This window comes from Hyaena hyaena, unplaced genomic scaffold (genome assembly GCF_003009895.1).
Source record: "Hyaena hyaena isolate Hyena2069 unplaced genomic scaffold, ASM300989v1 scaffold_12, whole genome shotgun sequence".
Classification (NCBI taxonomy): domain Eukaryota; kingdom Metazoa; phylum Chordata; class Mammalia; order Carnivora; family Hyaenidae; genus Hyaena; species Hyaena hyaena.
The window spans coordinates 8,008,299-8,028,693 of record NW_024080644.1 but is presented as its reverse complement, the minus strand read 5'-3'; the positions used below and the strand labels follow the sequence as shown (position 1 = coordinate 8,028,693).

Genomic DNA, 20,395 nt, shown 5'->3' with positions numbered 1-20,395 from the left:
ATGTTGTCATAGATGGTTTCCCTATATCCAAATTGTCCCCTTTTAATCTATTCTTAAATACTTCAACCAGTGTGAACTTTTAAAAATGTGAATTTGGGGCTCCTGGGTGGCTCAGTCAGTTAAGCATCCAACTTCGGCTCAGGTCATGATCTCACAGTTCGTGGGTTCGAGCTCCACGTTGGGCTCTGTGCTGACAGCTAGCTCAGAGCCTGGAGCCTGTTTTACATTCTGTGTCTCCCTCTCTCTCTGACCCTCCCCTGATCGCGCTGTCTCTCTCTTTCTCTCTCTCTCTCTCTCAGAAATAAATAAAACATTAAATTTTCTTTTAAAAATAAAAATAATAAAAATAAAAAATAAAATGTGAATTTGAAAATGTACATCATACACAAACGCGCACACACACCTTAAGTCAGTGGTTTCCCATTGTTTTCAGATAAAGACCAAAAATGTTAATATGGCTAATAAGGCTGTACATGTTCCAATCTCTACTACTTTGATCCTCTTTTCTCCTCTATAGCCACATGTGGCTTCTTCCAGTTCCATCATCATATCCTGGTTACTCACTTCCCAGGATCTTTGAAAATACTTCCCCTTCATCCCAATGTCTCCGATTACTACTACTCATTCTTTAATTCTAAACACAATGAAAACTTTCTCAGGGACCCTTTTTTATTCCCTCTCTGGGTCGTATCCCCTGGCTATCTCTCTACTAATGCATAAATACAAGTATCACCTCTATCCAGTACTATGTGAAATTTGGCCCACATTTTTATCCTTAATGCCTAACATAGTGTCTACTGTGATAATGGCACTACACATACCTATCATTAAATATTTGATGACTAAATTAATAAATAATCTGTATTTATGCTGGCTATAACTTATCTTCATGTGTTTCCTATGAGAGAACATGGATGGTTCATTTTCTCTGCGCTACACAAACCACCTGGAATATAAAAATTTTTTACTTTCTCTCTTCAAATACTGTGGATTTTACTCTCTTCTGCATTTTTTATTGCAGATATTTCAAAGGTCATTTTTTTCTTCCTGGAAGTACGACTGATTTTCTGCTTCCTTGAGTGTAGAATTATCAATTTTTTCTTGAAATATTTTACGATTTCACTAGGATAAGATGAGGTATTTTTCTTGGTAAGCACTTTGTCTTATAAGTCAAACCTCTCTTCAGTTGTATAATGTTTTCTTAAATTATATCTTATATTGATTTTTTTTTCATTACCCTTTGGTTTTGAAATCCTTGGGAAGATAAATGTTCTCATTCTTTCTTCCCCATGTCTTATACTGTAGTTGGTGATTGTCTTCCTCTTTTTTGTTATTCTGTATTCAGGGAAAATGTCCTAGGTTTGTCCTCCACAGGATAAGTTCAGTTTCTGTAACACAATCACTATGCTTCATTGTTTTCAAGACTGAATTTCAATCTGCAGTGTTAAATCTTTGCAACATTGCCTTATCTCACTCTACTCTCTATTCCTTTCTTCCTGACTTTGAAATCAACTCAATTTTGATCATGATTTCTTGTGTCTTCATCATAGCTTTCAACACTCTTACTGAGAACATAACACATTATCAGTTTCTTGAAACTAATTTCTGTGGATGTGATACAGATTTTTCCCAAAGATTGGGTTTTTGTTTTGCTTTGTGATTGTTGTTGTTTTGTGATTTGTGACATCCATGAAATAGAAGATATAAAACTTCATCTGCTCTTAGGTCGATTTTAGGTCTAAATCAGTGAATTATCCATTCTTATAATAACCATGAGATTACTTTTAGAATTATTTACTTAATTTGCAAAACTAAGAGATAACTGATTAACCCATCCAACCGCTGGTGCACAACAGTTTTTATTGTTGCTATCTTGTAATTGTAACTTTTCTTTTTGTAATGTAATGCTGTTTGTAATGTGAAAGTTTTCTGGTCTAAGGAAGGATATCGGTTTCACAGCCTGGTTGGCTATATGCGCATGAGGTAGAGATCTGTTTCTTGATATTCTTAGAAATTCTTTTTTTCATTCATTAGCAGAGATGGTAAATAACTACATTTTCCAAACACCATTCTAATAGTTCTCTCAACTAAAAATGGGACTGATTGTAGAATGTGAGGCATAAATGGGGTAGATTGGGGAGGACCAATGATGCAGTCCTCTCTTTTTGAGGGGGAAAGTGAATCAACTTAACAGATAGATGAATGAAAATTTTTATGGTTCCCTTTTCTCTCCATATCTCTGCTGTTTATACAACATTCTGCTTCATGAGCTTACTTATACTTTAGTAAATAAAAATATGTCTAAGCCTTATAGATTAAAGATTCTTAGTTTACAATGCTGTTAAAAGTCTAAAACTTTTGGGGCACCTGGGTGACTCACTTTTAATCTCCTGAGTCTCTCCATGATCTCCTGATTAATGAGATCCAGCCCCACATCGGGCTTTGCCCTGATAGCACATGGTCTGCTGTGGATTCTCTCTCTCATTCTCTCTCTCTCTGCCCCTCCCCTGCTTGCTCTCTCTTTCTCTCTGTCTCTCTCAAATAAATAAACTTAAAAATAGTTTGACACTTTTTAAAAGATTTAATGTTTATTCCAGTGGTTGGAGAACAAATTAGTGGCCATTACCTGCCATCATAACTTGAAAATTCCTCTTTAGTATCTGCAGTGTTCTAAAGGAGAAAATTATTACAGATTCTAAAGACTAACTGACAGAGACTCTTTTGGTACAAAAATAAATGTCTTGTATAAACCACCTATTAATATTTTAATGTTTTTCTTTTTGTATACTTTCAACTAAAACTTAAACTCCAATAATATTTTTATTATTTATTATTTTATTATATTTACAGTTCAAAATAACAATTCAAATGTTAACATGTACTATAGGTGACAAAATATATATTCATAAGCAGTATCAGATCTTTTGTTTCATGTAATCAACTGTACACTGATAAGTTAACATTTGTGGGAAAATGAGTGTGTTTGATCACCATGTATTGATGGTGAAATGATAACAACCCATTTTTGTGCTGGTAATTTTTTATTTGAACTTACTACATAGAAGGCGAAGCCTCCTAGAAATTAGAATGTGATTTTTACATATATTTAATGACTCTTCGACACTAAATGCCTTTGATTATATTTTTCTCAGTAGGAGAAAATGTTATACTTCTATCACCAATGTTCTTATAGTACATATCCAAAAACCAAACTGTTGCTATAATAATTAACTTAAATGTATGTATAAGTTTTTTTTTAATGTTTTATTTATTTCTAGGAGAGAGAGAGAGAGAGACAGCGTGAGCAGGGGAGGGTCAGACAGAGAGGGAGTCACAGACTTAAACAGGCTCCAGGCTCTGAGCTGGCAGCCAGCACAGAGCCCGACGCGGGGCTCGAACCCACGAACCGCGAGATCATGACCTAAGCGAAAGTCGGACGCTTAACCGACTAAGCCACCCAGGCGCCCCTGTATGTATAAGTTTTGTGGGAATTACTTAATTATTCAAAATTCATAATTATTCACTGATAAAAAGTAGAAAAAAGTATTTCTTTCAAACTTACTTCGTTTTCTGAAGGGTTTTGATAGAATAGGTATATAAATAATATTTTGGCAATCATTTCAGTTTTTAAAAATAGATTTTTCATGGGTTAGATGTAGATGATAATAACTTTTTAATTTATACTTTATCTGATTAACAACAGAATGTGAGAGGACCTATAAAAACACATAAGAAAAGTACCAAAATAGAAAGAAAAAAACTATGAATTATTGAATTTGTAAGAATGTAGTATAATAATGATGGGGGTAACAGTTCCTGTCATTTATTAAACATTAAGTTTTGCTAAAGTAAAATAAAAAAATAAAATCTAAGATGAATCAAACATAAAATATAAATTCAGAATATATGAATCTCATTACATAATAAAAGGGAACATCAAATAAGAGATTCTTGGACCTGTTTTAAAAAAATATTTTATATTATTGGGGCAAACAGCAAGATGGCAGAGAAATAGGGAGCTCCGTGCATTTCGCTTGCACCTATCTCTCAAACAGAGAAGGCCTGAAGTCAGAGGACACTGAGCCACAGAAGCTTGGGAAGAGAAAGAGACAGAATACACTGGGAAGGAAACCTCATAAGTGCGTGAGTGCGAACTGGGGAAGATAAAAGCGGGACGGGACCCAGAGATAAGGATGGAGGGGAGGCAACCCGGCTTGCATCCAGTTGTGGTGAGTGATGAGCCACAGAGAACACTGGTGAGCTGCGGGAAGCCAAGAAGAAAGGAAAGAGAAGCTGAGATTGCTCATAGAACTGTCCCTGGAGGAGAGAAAAACCTCGGCTTGGAAAGAGAATGTTTTTTAGTTCTGGCTGGGGAGCTGACTTTGAACTAGGTGCCCCTGGTCCCAGAAGGCACCAGAAAAAACTGCTCTGCAGTGCTCCCGGCATCATCCCCTATGCTGGTGGCCTGGTGGCATGGTGGTGGTGGTGCAAGGGCGGCACAGACTCTGCGGACCTGAAGCTGCTACATTCCCCGCATGCACACAGGGCACACGGAAACCTCAGATCCCAGGTTGTATCCCTGCTTGACCCCAGCGAATCTGAGGCTGCGACATTTCCCCAACCCCCCACTCAACCCCTGGCAGCAGGGAAGCAGTGACCTACGGGACTGTTTCCAGCAGTATAAACAAAGCCCGCGGACTGGGACCTGAAAAGAAGGCAGGGCGTGGGGCATAGAACTCAGCCCACCTTGGCTACATACTCAGCACAGGGAAATCAGACCCAGAGGAGTGATTTGCAACGTTTCCTTGAGAAGGGAATGGGGCGATGCCATTCTTCTCCCCACAACCACCAAGGTAGGGCCTCAGGGAGCGTCCAGCAGGACACAGTGGAGGCTAGACCTGTTTACACCAAACCACGTCCATCCCCACCAGAGAGCTGTTTTGTTGTTGTGGTTGTTTTTGTTGCTGTTTTTACCTGAGCCTGGGTTTGCGTGTTTACTGGTTGTGTCTGTGCATTTGTGTACCTTTGTTCCCTCTGTGGTAGTCTGTTTTCTTTTTCCAGGGCTACCTCACGAAACAAGCCAAAATACACATGGTGTAGAGTCCCAAATACCGCTACGAGTAGGGAAACAAAATAACCAAACTCTCAACAAGAGAAACCAAGAGACACCATTCAAAGAACACTTCTTGAATGGACAGGCCCTGAACAGTCAAAGAGCCCTCTTTAATACAGCAGAACTCGCAGGGACAGAGTCTACAACAAGCTTTTAAAATTAACAAGAGATAGAAAGTTAACCAAAATGATGAAACAGAAGAACTCTCCTCCAAAAAAATTCCAGCAAGAAATGGTAGCTAAAGAACTGCTCAAAACAGATATAAACAACATAACTGAACAAGACTTTAGAACAATAATCATAAAATTAATCACTGGGCTTGGAAAAGGCATGGAAGACATCAGAGAAACTATTACTACAAACACTATGGAGTTCAAAAATAGTTATGATGACTTTAAAAAATGCTATAAATGAGATACATAATATAATGGTGATGTCCAATGCATGGATTGAAGAGGCAGAAAAGAGAATAAATGATTTAGAAGACACCATTATAGAAAAAGAGGAAACTGAGAAAAAGAGAGAAAAACTGATCCAGGAACACGAAAGGAGAGTTTGAGAGCTCAGCAATACAATCAGATGGAACAATATCCATATCATAGGAATTCCAGAAGAGGAAGAGAGAGGGAAAGGTGCTGAAGGAATCCTGGAACAAATTATAGCAGAGCACTTCCCCAACCTGGGGAGGGAAGTAGACATTGAAATTCAAGAGGCACAGAGAACTCCCCTCAGACGTAACTTGAATCAATCCTCTGCATGACATATCATAGTGAAACTGGCAAAATATAAGGACAAAGAGAGAATTTTGAAAGCAGCTAGGGAGAAAAGGGCCCTCACATACAAAGGGAAACCTATCAGAGTGGTGACAGACCTATCTACTGAAACTTGGCAGGCCAGAAAGGAATGGCAGGAGATCTTCAGTGCGATGAACGGAAAAAATAGGCAGCCAAGAATCCTCTATCCAGCGAGCCTGTCATTCAGAATAGAAGGAGAGATAAAAGTCTTTCCAAATAAACAAAAATTGAAAGAATGTGTCACCACTAAACCAGCCCTACAAGAAATCCTGAGGGGGACTCTCTGAGGAAAATGTTGCAAGGAACGCAAGATGCCAGAGACACCACCACAAGCATGAATCCCACAAAAGAAACAATGACTCTAAACCCATATATTTCAATAATAACACTGAATGTAAATGGGCTGAATGCTCCAATCAAAAGACATAGGGTAGCAGAATGGATAAAAAAACAAAATCCATCTATTTGCTCTCTACAAGAAACACATTTTAGACTGGATAACACCTTCAGATTAAAAGTAAGCAGATGGAGAAATATATATCATGCTACTGGAAGTGAAAAGAAAGCGGGAGTAGTTATACTTCTCCCAATAGGAGAAGAGAAATAATAAAAATCAGGGCAGAAATAAACAGTATAGAAAAAAAAAAAACAGTTGACCGGATCAACGAAACCAAGAGTTGGTTCTTTAAAAAAAATAAACAAAATTGACAAACCTCTAGCCAGGCTTCTCAAAAAGAAAAGAGGAAGCACTCAAATAGACAAAATCATGAATGAAAATGGACTTGTTAAAACCACCCCGCAGAAATACAAACAATTATCAGGGAATACTATGACACATTATATGCCAACAAATTGGACAACTTAGAAGAAATGGACAAATTCCTAAACACACACTCACTACCAAAATTCACATGGGAAGAGACAGAAAATCTGAACAGACCCATAACTAGTGACGAAATCAAATAAGTTATCAAAAATCTCCCAACAAGTAAGACCCTGGGCCAGATGGCTGCCCTGCGGAATTCTACCAGACATTTAAAACAGAGTTAATACCCATTCTTCTCAAACTATTCCAAAAAATAGAAATTGAAGGAAAACTTCCAGGCTCATTCTACAAAGCCAGCATCACTTGGATTCCCAAACCAGACAGACCTAGCAATAAAAGAGAACTACATGCCAATATCCTTGATGAATACAGATGCAAAAATCCTCAACAAGATACTTGTACATTGAATCCAACAGCACATAAAAAGAATGATCCAGCAAGATCAAGTGGGATTCATTCCTGGGTTACAGGGATGGTTCAATATTCGCAAATCCATCAATGTGATACATCACGTCAACAAAAGAAAAGATAAAAACCATATGATCCTGTCGATAGATGCAGAAAAAGCATTTGACAACATACAGCATCTCTTCTTAATAAAGACCCTCGAGAAAGTCAGGATAGAAGGAACTTACTTAAACATCATAAAAGCCATCTATGAGAATCCCTCAGCTAACATCATCCTCAATGGGGAAAAGCTGAGAGCTTCCTCCCTGAGATCAGGAACACGATAGGGATGTCCACTCTCACCACTGTTGTTTCACATAGTGCTGGAAGTCCTAGCATCAGCCATCAGACAACAAAAGGAAATCAAAGGCATCAGAATGGGTAAAGAAGAAGTCAAACTTTCACTTTTCGCAGACGACAGAATACTCTACATAGAAAACCCAACAGACTCCACCAGAAGCCTACTAGAGCTGATCCATGAATTCAGCAAAGTTTCAGGATACAAAATCAACGTACAGAAATTGGTTGCATTTTTATACACCAACAATGAAGCAACAGAACAAGAAATTGAGAAACGGATCCCATACACAATTACACTAAAAACCATAAAATACCTAGGAATAAACCTAACCAAAGATATAAGATCTGTATGATAAAAACTATAGAAAACTCATGAAGGAAATTGAAGAAGATACGAAGAAATGGAAAAACATCCCATGCTCATGGGTCGGAAGAATAAATAGTGTTAAAATGTCATTACTACCCAAAGAATCTACACATTCAATGCAATCCCAATCAAAATTGCACCAGCATTCTTCTCAAAGCTAGAACAAACTGTCCTAAAATTTGTATGGAACCACAAAAGACCCCAAATAGCCAAAGCAATATTGAAGAAGAAAACCAAAACGGGAGGTATCACCATCCCAGACTTTAGCCTCTACTACAAAGCTGTCATCATCAAGACAGGATGGTATTGGCACAAAAACAGACACATAGACCAATGGAATAGAATAGAGAACTCAGATTTGGACCCAAAAGTATACAGTCAACTAATCTTTGACAAAGCAGGACAGAGTATCCAATAGAAAAAAGACAGCCTCTTTAACAGATGGTGCTGGGAGAACTGGACAGCAACATGCAGAAGAAGGAAACTAAATCATTTTCTCACACCATACACAAAAATAAACTCAAAATGGATAAAGGACATGAACGTGAGACAGGAATCCATCAAACTCTAGAGGAGAAAGCTGGAAACCACCTCCTTGACCTCATCCACAGCAATTTCTTACTTGACACATCCCCAAAGGCTAGGGAATCAAGAGCAAAAATGAACTATTGGGACCTCATCAAGAGTAAAAGCTTCTGCATGGCAAAGGAAACAATCCATAAAACTAATAGGCAACCGACGGAATGAGAAAAGAGAGTTGCAAATGACATATCAGATAAAGGGCTAGTATCCAAAATCTATAAAGAACTCACCAAACTCCACACCCGAAAAATAAACAATCCAGTGAAGAAATGAGCAGACGATATGAACAGACACTTCTCCAAAGAGGACATCCAGATGGCCAACAGACACATGAAACGATGCTCAGCATTCCTTCTCATCAGGGAAATCCAAATCAAAACCACACTGAGATACCACCTCACGCTGGTCAGAGTGACTAACATGAGCAAATTAGAGGACCCTAGATGCTGGTGAGGACGTGGAGAAATGGGCACCCTCCTACACTGTTGATGGGAATGTAAACTGGTGCAGCCCCTCTGGAAAACAGTGTGGAGGTTCCTCAAAAACTTCACAATACAACTCCCCTATGGCCCAGCAATAGCACTGCTAGGAATTTACCCAAGGGATACAGGAGTGCTGATGCATAGGGGCACATGTGCCCCAATGTTCATAGCAGCACTCTCAACAATAGCCAAAACATGGAAAGAGCCTAAGTGTCCATTAACGGATGACTGGATCAAGAAGATGTGGTTTATCTATACAATGGAAGACTACATGGCCATGTGGAGCAACATGGATGGAACTTGAGGGTGTTGTGGTGAGAGAAATAAGTCAGTCAGAGAAGGACAGATACCATATGTTTGCACATATAGGAGGATTAGGAGGAACTTAACTGAGGACCATGAGGGAGAAGAAGGGGAAAAATAGTGGGGAAGAGGGAGGGAGGCAAACCATGAGAGACTCTTGAACGCCGAGAACAAACTGAGGGCTGATGGGGTGGGGGGAGGTGGATGGGAATGGGGTTGATGGGCATGGAGGAGGGCACGTGTGGGGATGAGCACTGGGTGTTATATGGAAACCAACTTGACAATAAACTATTTAAAAAATTATATTATCATAATGTTAAATGGACTTAAATAAGTCCCACCCATTCACTAATTCATCTACTTCGTTCAGTTTATTTAACATGTATGTGTTGAGCAGTTGCTGTGTACCAGGCACATTTATTAACTGATAGGTTACAGCAGGAGAGCAAAGTACAGGCAAAAATCTCTGATCTTATGAAGCTTATACTTTATTAAGGAAACCAGAGCATTAACAAATCAAAAAATATATATGTTATATATATGTTATATGTTAATAATTGTTGAGTAGTTTACAGACAACAGGCTGGGGTAGGGGAGGTGTGAGTGTTCAAGTCAAGATAGCAGAGGACCTTATTCTCACCCACATGAAATGACAAAACACTTTCTCACCTCTAAATAATTTTGCCTGCAGACAAAGTCAGTTTTTTTTTTTTTACAAACAGCTTTGCATTAATTCACATGCCTTAGCTAATGGTTGATGAAGACCCCAGAATATGGTATACATGCTTTACACAGGAAATTTATAAGTACAAGTGTATTTAGTGTTCCACCTCGGCCAGAGGAAAAGTTCGGTATTGCTCCTATGGAGGGAAAATTCAGATATTGTGCAACACCATCATACGGTGGTCTGTGGCATTTGAGTCACCTACTAAAGATACATTGAAATAACTAAACAAATTGCTTCATTAGCTTCATTAGTATTCATGATATGACCTTTGGAAAATATCTACCAAAAACAATTTTAGTTTTGGCAGATTTACTATTATTCTGTCATTTCTGAAAGTAATTGGAAAATAGGATCGGTTATTTCTAGAGACAATTCCTGGTACATAGCAGTAAGACCATTTAATCTATGTTCAGAACACCTGTCATCCTCTTTGCTATTACAGGATAAACATCTAATTAATCTAAAGTAAGCACCAGAAAATGTAAATATAACTCAAGGTAAAAGGAGACTAAATTTTGGCCTTATTTTATTCTGTATGATATTGAATCCTTATGAGAATACCCATTTGAATTCTTATATTTCTATCAAAATGTAAGCTTACATGATTAAGTTATATGGGTCAAAATATTACTTTTAAAAAGTTAAAGATGAGTTATACAAATATAAAATAAACATTTTTATTAAAAATTTTTTGGGGAAAAATTCCTTTTTTTGAGAGGGACGGAGCATGAGCAGAGGAGGGGCAGAGAGAGAGAGGGAGTCACAGAATCCAAAGCAGGCTCGAGGCTCTGAGCTGTCAGCACAGAGCCCAACATGGGGCTTGAACCTACAGACCTTGAGATCATGACCTGATCTGAAGTTGGACACTTAACTGACTGAGCCAACTGGGCACCCCTAAAATAAACATTTTATTCAACTCATTGATTAATGAGGAAAACCACTAACATGGTTAAAACTGTCTCTAAGAGCATTTCATGAAAAGGGGTTTAGATAGTCTAATAAGAAAAACATCTAAAATATTTTACAGTAGGGCTGCTAAGTTAAATACAAAACTCATTATTGTTCTATGGGGCAATCAAACCATAACCATCACAATTATCTTTTTTATCAGGGAGAAACTTACGTGTTTGCAAGTAACTTCATAGTGTCTGGGTTCTGATCAAATAGTAAATAGCAAATGCAAACGCAGGTACATTTCCCTAGAAAATTATATAACTTTCTGATAACTCACTAGGGTGAGTTTATTAAATACTGTCAGAATAACGTTGAAAAGACATGCTACCCACCTTTTCTGCCCTTTTCCAGTTTTAATAATTTAACAATCTCCCTGTCTTAGTTCAGGACAGTATAACAAATAAACGGCTGAACAGCTTAAACATTTATTTCTCACAGTTCTGACAGGAAGACCTATAGCATGGTGTCAGTATGATTGGGTTCTCATCAGGACCCTTTCCTAGTTTGAAGATGGCCATCTTCTTGCTGTGTCTTCATGTGGCAGAAAGAGAGATTATCTCTCTCATGTTTCTTCTTTTAAAGGCACTAATTCCATTCATGAATTCTCCACTTCCATTACCTAATTGCCTTCCGAAGGTCTCATCTCCAAATACTATCACATTAGGTATTACGGTTTCAGCATAGTAATTTTAGGAGGAACAAACATTCAGTCCATAGCATTCCCTGTTTTGTCCATAAATAATCCCCAAATATTGATTAGGGGGAATAAAGGTTGGTCTGCTTATAGTTTAGGCTGTTTATTTTTACAGATGCAATAAGAGGTGTTAAATAACCCCTAAGCTTCCTTGATCATGTAATATTTAACAGATTCTGAAGCAAAACTATTACCTTTGTTTGTAAATCTTATTAAAGAATCTAGGATTGAACCACTTAAAGGACTCTGTAAAGTCTGGACTAGGAAGTCAAGACCAAGAAAACCTCTCCCCTAGAGGAACATGGGTTCTGTTGGTTAAGCGTCCTCCAGACTCTTGGTTTCAGCTCAGGTCATGATCTCACAGTTCATGAGTTCAAACCCCGCATCAGCTCTGTGCTGACGCATTGGAGCCTGCTTGGGGTTTCTCTCCGTCTCTCTCTGCCCTTCCGCAACTTGCTCTGTCTCTTTCTCTAAAAAAAACAAACTTTTTAAAAATTTCTTTTAAAAAAAGAAAATTTCTCCCCTAGATTTTGCTATTGTATCCATAGAATTGGTAAATTAGTCTTTCCTCAATGTCCCCCAAATAAGCTAGGTTTCCTGGCCTGCCAAGAAGTGACTTTATCATTTGTGAGGCTGAAGCCCTGTAAGCCAGGTACCAGGCCAGTTTCCTCTGAAGGTTTTGTAGACAGAAGTGCCTTTGTTCTTTAATGGTGAGCTTGCTGAACCTGATTAAAAGTGGTTCATTCCCACACAGAACACCACAGTGTGGCTTTGGTTGCACAATCAGCTTTTCCAATTTGAGGTAAAATGGAGACAGATTCTTATTGAAATAATGAAAATAACTGCTGTCACAAAAATAAGAGAAAACCGAAAATATTTATTTCTGAATTGTGAGACTTCATTGAGAATTAGATTCCATTTTAAAATGTTTCATTTCTATTTATAAAAGGATAAAAGACTTCTAAATTGAGGGTAAATGATCTAGATGGAAGAAAAAGCGATCCTTGTATTTTAATCAGTAAATAGAGCATTAAAATAACATCAACAATATTTTAAATAAATAACCACTATTAAAATTTTCTGATCAGTTTATTCAGTCTTTTGTAATTAATTCTTATTCTCCTGGAACTTGGATCAGCAATATGATTTCATGAAGTCATCTTCTTGTGAAATAGTCTTAGAAAGCCTAATTTAGCCCTCTAGTACAGTTGGAAAGATTTCTGAGTGATATAAGCTTGACAATCTTTAGTCAAAAGTCTGTTCTTTCATATATCAGTAGTTAAGATATTTGGTAGAGTCTTTTTCTTGAGTCACAGAGACCTTCTTTGTTGAATGCATGAGTTCTAACTTTTGAGTCTTCAAGTAAAAATCAGAAGAAAGCAAAGTTCACCTATAGATAAGAATACATGGCTGTTGTTAATTTACTACAGTAATCAAAAGTATCAAAATGGAAGTGAGCTATTAGGGTGTACAGTACAATACTATTTCATAAGATTCTAATCCATTGTCGCTTCAAGATAATACCTAAATATTATAAAAAATGAGTGCATTGATAAATACCCAGGTCTTTGCTGAGAAGTGTAAAATCTCTTAAAATATTATATTAAAATCATTTTATGTGCAAAATTAAGTTAGGTAAGGATGAGAGTATTTTTTAATTTTTCTTTTTTTTTTTCATGTCTTAAAATAGTATTGATATTTGGGTATATTTGGATGAGACCAAATATACCTAAATTTTTATAGTATTTTGTTGCTAATAAGGAGAAAGAAAAAATCTTTATGATTTTCTAGGGCCTGCTAGGAAGTTTCAAAGATACTTTCAGATGTAAATATATATTAATTTTTTTAATTAAAGGTCTGACCTTGGGAAGACAAAATCAAAACAATTATCAAAGATGATTTAGGTACTTGATTAAGATAGAATGATAGGCACCTGAGAAACAGTATTTGCTTATCTATATAATCCATGTGTTAAATTAATGTTTTAAAATAAACTAGAAAAAGGTAACAATGGTTGTGAGAATTTTAGCTCTTTAAAAAGGAGGACCCTTTGTTGTTTTAGTTTTTAATAATCTGTAACAGAGGTTAGCCAAACCATGGCCCATAAACCTAATCATGAGTTCATGGATACAGTTCATAACCTAAGAATAGTTCTTATATTTTCAAATGTTTGAAAACATTTAAAATAGGGATAACATTTTGTGAGGTATGAAAATTCAGTGCCCATAAATATTAAACACACCCACACTTAATTATTTACACAATTGGCAAAGAAAATTTTTTCTTTATCTTTCAAGGTTCTTTTGACTGGTGTAAGAATTAAGTTGACATATGAGAGATTAGCAAAAGGAAATCTAATTTAATTCTGTACATATGATAGCTCTAGAAGAATATGAAGCTTAGGCGCGATCAGGCAATTGAGACTTAATGCACTATATGGAGCTAAGGAGAATGGAGTAGGTGCCTGGGATTCAAAGGGAAGGAAGAGAATTCAAAGGAAAATAAAAAAGAGTAAATATTTGGTGAACAAATGATTGATGGACAGTACGGAAACAGTGAGACACAGAAAAGAATTTTATCAAACATGCGAGCTATGTTTCTCCGTATCTACCACACCTAATTCATTTATACGGTCATTATCTATGGTGATAGCTGTCTCCTGGAGCAAGTCCTCTATAAATTCTTTTTGTCAGTTAGTGGAAAGACAAAAAAGAAAAACCTCTTGAGTCTCCTGTTTCTTAAAAATAATCAGCTTAAAATAATCCACATGCCAGAGAGACACTTTTTGGAGTGGCAAATTTTCCTCCCTTCTACATATAGTCTATGGCTGTTTTTCCACTACAGTGACAGAGTAGTTGTGATGGATCTTAGAGTCCTTATAGTCCTCAAAGCCTAAAATATTTAACATATGGTCCTTTACAGAAAAAAAAAAATTACTGACTACTGTTCTAGAACTCGATAAAGTCAACACAAGGCACTAAAAATTGAGTGAGATACTGAATTTCTGCTCTCTGAGCAGATTGTACAAAGAGTAAGCTTTTTACTCCTTCTTGTTAAAGCTTTAAGATCAGTTGTCATTTTAACAAAAAGAAAACCAACTAAAACATTCACAGCTACTTCTTTATGAATTATCCTGTGAATAAGCTCATCAGCATTAAGCAATATTTGTCAAAATGTTAATAATATATTTCAACTCTTCTTTTCAGTCCATTATTTGTATATATACAAGCCAACACTAAATTTCCTTAGTGTAAAAATTCCACAACTTTCAGTATATATCCAGGTTTTGTCTTTTATTATCATCATTCGCATTTTGACACAGACACCTTATTTTACAAACTTCATTCTTTCTTTCTTTCCTTCTTTTTTTATAAAACACATCCCATTACCTTGCATACACAACTGTGTTTTTTGCTATTAATTTAACAGTGTCTCAGTTACTCATAGTAACTATGTTCTATAACCAACTTTTATTATCACAAAGAAAATATATCTCACACAAAACATTTAACAGATGAACAAACTCATGAGTCCATGTAAGATCTTAGAAAATTACGTACAGATGTCCATACTACTTTGTACATAATATAAGAACTTTGTCAGAATTACAAACATATAGTAGTTTAAAATTTTTCACAATCCTAATCAGTGTATATAAATGAATTTGCTGTATGATCAATAAGCCAATGTAAAAGGTTTATGAATTTCAGAATTATTAGTTTCTTCATGAAAAACAGACTTAAATATAATTTAAGAAATAAAATATGCTGATTGTATTTTATTTAATACTTATAAAAGTCTGAGAAGTCATAAAACTGTTCTGAAACCAGTCTAATTTGTACAAAGATTCGCTTTGAATATGTGAGGTTAGCTTCTTACGTAAACATCCTCACAGTTTCTATATGAAATTTTGTCTCTTAAAAGGCTAGCATATTTCAGGTTTCAGCTTCTTTATTTTTTAATGTATTTATTTTTTTAATGTAGTTTATTGTCAAGTTGGTTTCCATATAACATCCAGTGCTCATCCCAACAAGTGCCCTCCTCCATGCCCATCACCCATTTTCCCCTCTTCCCCAACCCCCTCAACCCTTAGTTTGTTCTCAGTATTTAAGAGTCTCTTATGGTTTGCCTCCCTCCCTCTCCATAACTATTTTTCCCCTTTCCCTCCTCAGTGGTCTTCTGTTAAGTTTCTCCTGATCCACATATGAGTGTAAACATCACCTTCTTTATTTTCTCTGTACCTTTAGAAATGCTAGATATAGAGAAGCATTTATAAATTTCTAAAACTCATTTAAATAAAGCTCCATTAATTTTGGAGTCTGTATAATGTAATTCATTAATACCCTCTGGAGATGGGAAAACAGTTCAGATTACAAGAGGCTTTTCTCAACTAGACACCACAGCAGTAAGAGAGCTTACAGCTTCATTTTTAACCTCACCCATAAGTCAAAAATAAATGTATAAACATACAAACATAACTTCTCAGATATCAAAAGACTATTTTTGGTCCTATGCTAAGTTGCAAAAGGGTGACTTTTGTGATAGTGAAACTAAGAAAGGAATTGTCAAACCTATTAGAACTTCCATGGAGCTGGACAAGCAAATGGTAAAGATGTACCCACTACTGGGTCCTGCAAGGCTGGGGGCTGAGGAGCTAGAACCCTGGCTGCATTCCAAGAAGTATGAGAGATAGCATTCTTTGGGAAACACCCTTACATTGGACTAAGGAAGAGCAAAATATATCACCCCCAAATATGCCTCTTTGCCATATTGGTTATTTTAAGCTATTTATTTTAAAAAAATTTTTAAATGTTTATTTTTGAGAGAGACAGAGGTGGAGAGAGAGAGAGAGAGAATCCAAGTAGGCTCCAGGCTGAGTCATTAGCACAGACATGAATTGTGAGATCATGACCTTAGCCAAAACCAAGAGTCGAATATTTAACTGACTGAGCCACCCAGGCGCCCCAGCAAGCCCCCATCTTAAATCTCATCTGCATCTAATTTAAATATTTTTAAAATGCTATATTGGGGCACCTGGGTGGCTCAGTTGGTTAAGTGTCCAACTTTGGCTCAGGTCATGATCTCATGGTTCGTGGGTTCGAGACCCACATTGGGCTCTGTGCTGACAACTAGCTCAGAACCTGGAGCCTGTTTCAGATTCTTTGTCTCCCTCTCTCTCTGACCCTCCCCTGCTCATGCTCGCTCGCTCTCTCTCTTGCTCACTCTCTCTGAAATAAATAAAACATTTAAAAACTTTTAAAAAAATAAAAATAAATAAAAGTGCTATACTAACCTAAAGGTTAAAAAGTGGAGATGGACGTAACATTAATAATGTCCTATTTTACAAATTTGGGAGGGGGAAGTGTTACAGGTGTTTATTATTATGTTTTATAATAACGTATATGTTACATATATTCTTTTCTGTGGTGTACTATTTATCTATGGTGCACATTACCTCAAACCTTAGCTGGGCAGAAATTCAAGAACAGCTTAGCAGGGTGGATCTGGCTTAGGTTCTCTCATGATGTTCAGGCACATGTCAGCCAGGGCTGCCAACATCTTAAGAATTCTGGAGCTAGAGAATCTGTTTCTATGGTACCTCACTCATATGTCTAGTGCTGGCTTTTGGAAGGACTCAGCTCTTCCCTACTTTGCCTATCCATGGGCTGCTTTAGTTATTTTTACCGTCTGTCAAATTGCTTCTCACAGAAGAAGTGATCCAAGAGAAAGCAAGGTGGAAACTGCACTGCCTTTTATGACCTCACTTTGGAAGTCACACATCATCAGACACCTATTCAATATGGGAGGAAACTATAAAGGGACATACCTATCCAAATTGCGAAGTGCTGGGGGCCATCTTGGAGGATGGTTATTATCGTATGTGTTACATATTAAATTTTATTTATTTTTAAATGTTTATTCATTTTTGAGTGAGAGAGAGAGACAGAATGTGAGTGGAAGAGGGGCAGAGAGAGAGGGAGATACAGAATCTGAAGCAGCCTCCAGGCTCCAAGCTGTCAGCACAGAGCCTGATGTAAGGCTTGAACTAATGAACCATGAGATCATGACTTGAGACCAAGTCAGACACTTACCAGATTGAGCCACCAGGTGCCCCCATATATTACATTTTAAAAATAAATAAAGAAAAATATCTTCCAGAACAACATATGGAAGACCAATTAATCTCCCTAACTATGCTCTGAATACCCTAAAAGAATGTAACTTATATGATTATTTATAAAACCATAACCTCACCCATAAGAAAAATGCCACCGAACTTATATACAATATTTATTCACTGACTTTCATAAAATAGTTACCTAGAATTGTTGGGTACCTTGATAAAATAGGAGAAGCCTGGTAGCTTTACATGGCCATATGTTGGCATAACATGACAGACCATTTTAATTTCCAGTATTATATTTAAAGTTTGAACAAATTTTTTTCTGCACAAAAATAAATAATTTTTGAGGAGTATATTGGCCATTCCATCTATAATCTACATCTGTATTTTACAGTACATATGAAAAAATGATAGTATTACATTAAACAAATTATCTTTATATGTAGACTAATAAATTTAACTTTCTAAGGGAATATTGTCATTAAAATATGCTTAATTGTATGTCAAGAGTACATGTTTAACTTCTTTCCATATTTATTTCAAAAACAGTAAAATTAATATTATTTCTCCTTTAAAATATTGATACAAATATTAAGAGTTAGCAAAGTTAATGGAATTTTGCATATCCATATATATCCTGTTGATCAGATAAGCTATACTGAAACTATGAAGTTCAGTATTGCACTTAGAGCCTACATGTTGTTTTCTCCTGTCTTATAACAGAACTTTTCTATGCTGTTATAGGAAAATTTTCATCTTTTATTTGGAAAATTACAGCACTAGTACACAAGCCAAGTCTTAACACATTTAACATTTGCTTATTGATAGCAATGTCATAAAATCAAATAGGTAACCAAATAATTTATTGAAATAAAATTTGATATGAGGTTCGCCCTTGTTATGTAGTAGTGCTAGCAGCTTCCCTCTAATGTTCTTGGAACCAGCAGCCCAGCAGCCCTACCTAGTGCTAAGCTGCTGCGAAGTCCCTGCCTGAGAGCTTGTAAGAGCCTGAAACCATCATCATCCTTCCAACTCTCACCAGGAGGCGGGCGGGGGGTGGGGGATGGTTGAATCAGATTGCCCAGGAAAACTTCTCACTGGTGACCTTAATACAGAAACAAATGAGAAATCCCTTGAATCATTGTTTGACAAATATGGACAGATAGTGGAAGCTCTAGTGATGAAAGATGATAAAACCAACAAATCAAGAGGATTTGCTTTTGTCATGTTTGAAAGCACAGCAGATGTTAAGGATACAGCCAGAGACATGAATGGAAAGTCTTTATATGGAAAAGCCATCAAGGCAGAAGAAGCAACTAAACCGTCATTTGAAAGTGGTAGATAGGGACCACCTCCACTTCCAAGAAGCAGAGGCCCTCCAGGAGGTTTTAGAGGTAGAAGAGTAGGAAGTGGAGGAACCAGGGGACCTCCCTCACATGGTAGGCACATGGACAATGGTGGCTATTCCATGAATTTTAACCTAATTTCTTCAAGAAGATCACTTCCAATGAAAAGAGCACCACCACCACAAAGTCACTGTTCTACTCCTAAAGATACTCCTCTTTCAGACCAATTCACAGCAGCAGTGCAGTAGAGGGAAGAAAGAGTTCCTGTGCAATGTGGAAGAGACAGTTATGGAGGCCTACCTTGAAGTAAACCCCTGGCCTTTTGTAGAGGTGTTTATTTGTCCCCAAAGGATGATGGATATTCTACGAAAGGCAGCTATTCAACCAGAGATTACTGAAACTCTTTTGATACAAGAGATTATGCATCACCACCAAGAGATTTTACCTACTGTGATTATGGTCATTCCAGTTCATATGATGACTACCCATCAACAGACTATAGTGATAGAGATAACTATGGTCCTGATCCTAACTATTCAGATCACCTAAGTGGAGCTTCTTACAGAGATTCATATGAGAGTTATGGTAACTCACATAATGCTCCACCTAGATGAGGGCCCTTGCCATCTTATGGTAGAAGCAGTCGCTATGATTACAGCAGCTCACATAATGGATATGATAGAAGTCAAGACAGTTAGGCAGCTGAAGTGATCTCTAGTCAAATGGCTGTGATCCACTTGGCAGACAAGAAAGAGAGCTTTCCCCTTCTATGGAAAGGGGGTACCCCATTCCACGTGATTCCTATAGCACTTTGAGCTGCAGAGCACCTAGTGGTGGTGACTATGGAGGAAACCAGTATGATAGAGGGGGAAGAATGAGCAGATAGTAAAAAGAAACAAAACTTTGGACCAAAACCCCATTCAACAAAACAAAAAAGTGGAACCTTTTCTGCCGTAACCACCCAAGGACTACTAAAACTAAATATTATGTTACCTTTTTAAAATTTCCTTTTAAGTTCCCCTACCATAATTTTTATGTTCTTGTGAGAGGAAAAAAAGCAAAACCTATTTAATCCTACTTGATTTTATGGCATTACTTTCAACAAGCAAATATTAAATGTGTTAAGACTAGACCTGTGTACTAGTGTTGTAATTTTCCAAGTAAAAGTGTCCCAAAAGACCACATGCTATTTCTATTTTTTTCCCAGTAAATGAGGCAAGCAATTCTAAGACCTTCCATAAATATCTAACCATCTAAAATGTAAAGGTGAATCCTTCTGCCTATATAAATAAGCTAGCTATTAAAGGGTGATGGGGTATGCTACTCTTAGGATTTC

General features: G+C 36.9%; 1 protein-coding gene and 1 long non-coding RNA gene across 2 annotated transcripts; one reads left to right on the top strand and one right to left on the bottom strand.

Annotated features, from left to right (window-relative positions):
• Positions 1-12,659: 12,659 nt before the first annotated feature.
• On the bottom strand, positions 12,660-17,315 carry LOC120247795. The gene is made up of 2 exons (XR_005532415.1): positions 17,045-17,315; positions 12,660-12,979 (listed from the first exon to the last, which is right to left on the bottom strand). It is a non-coding gene; the product is annotated as an uncharacterized LOC120247795 (long non-coding RNA).
• Positions 17,316-18,776: 1,461 nt separating this feature from the next.
• On the top strand, positions 18,777-19,608 carry LOC120247874 (RNA-binding motif protein, X-linked-like-3). Its single transcript, XM_039255950.1, has 2 exons — positions 18,777-19,000; positions 19,329-19,608. Exons 1-2 carry the CDS (start codon positions 18,777-18,779, stop codon positions 19,606-19,608), a joined length of 504 nt encoding a protein of 167 aa, XP_039111881.1.
• Positions 19,609-20,395: the final 787 nt, after the last annotated feature.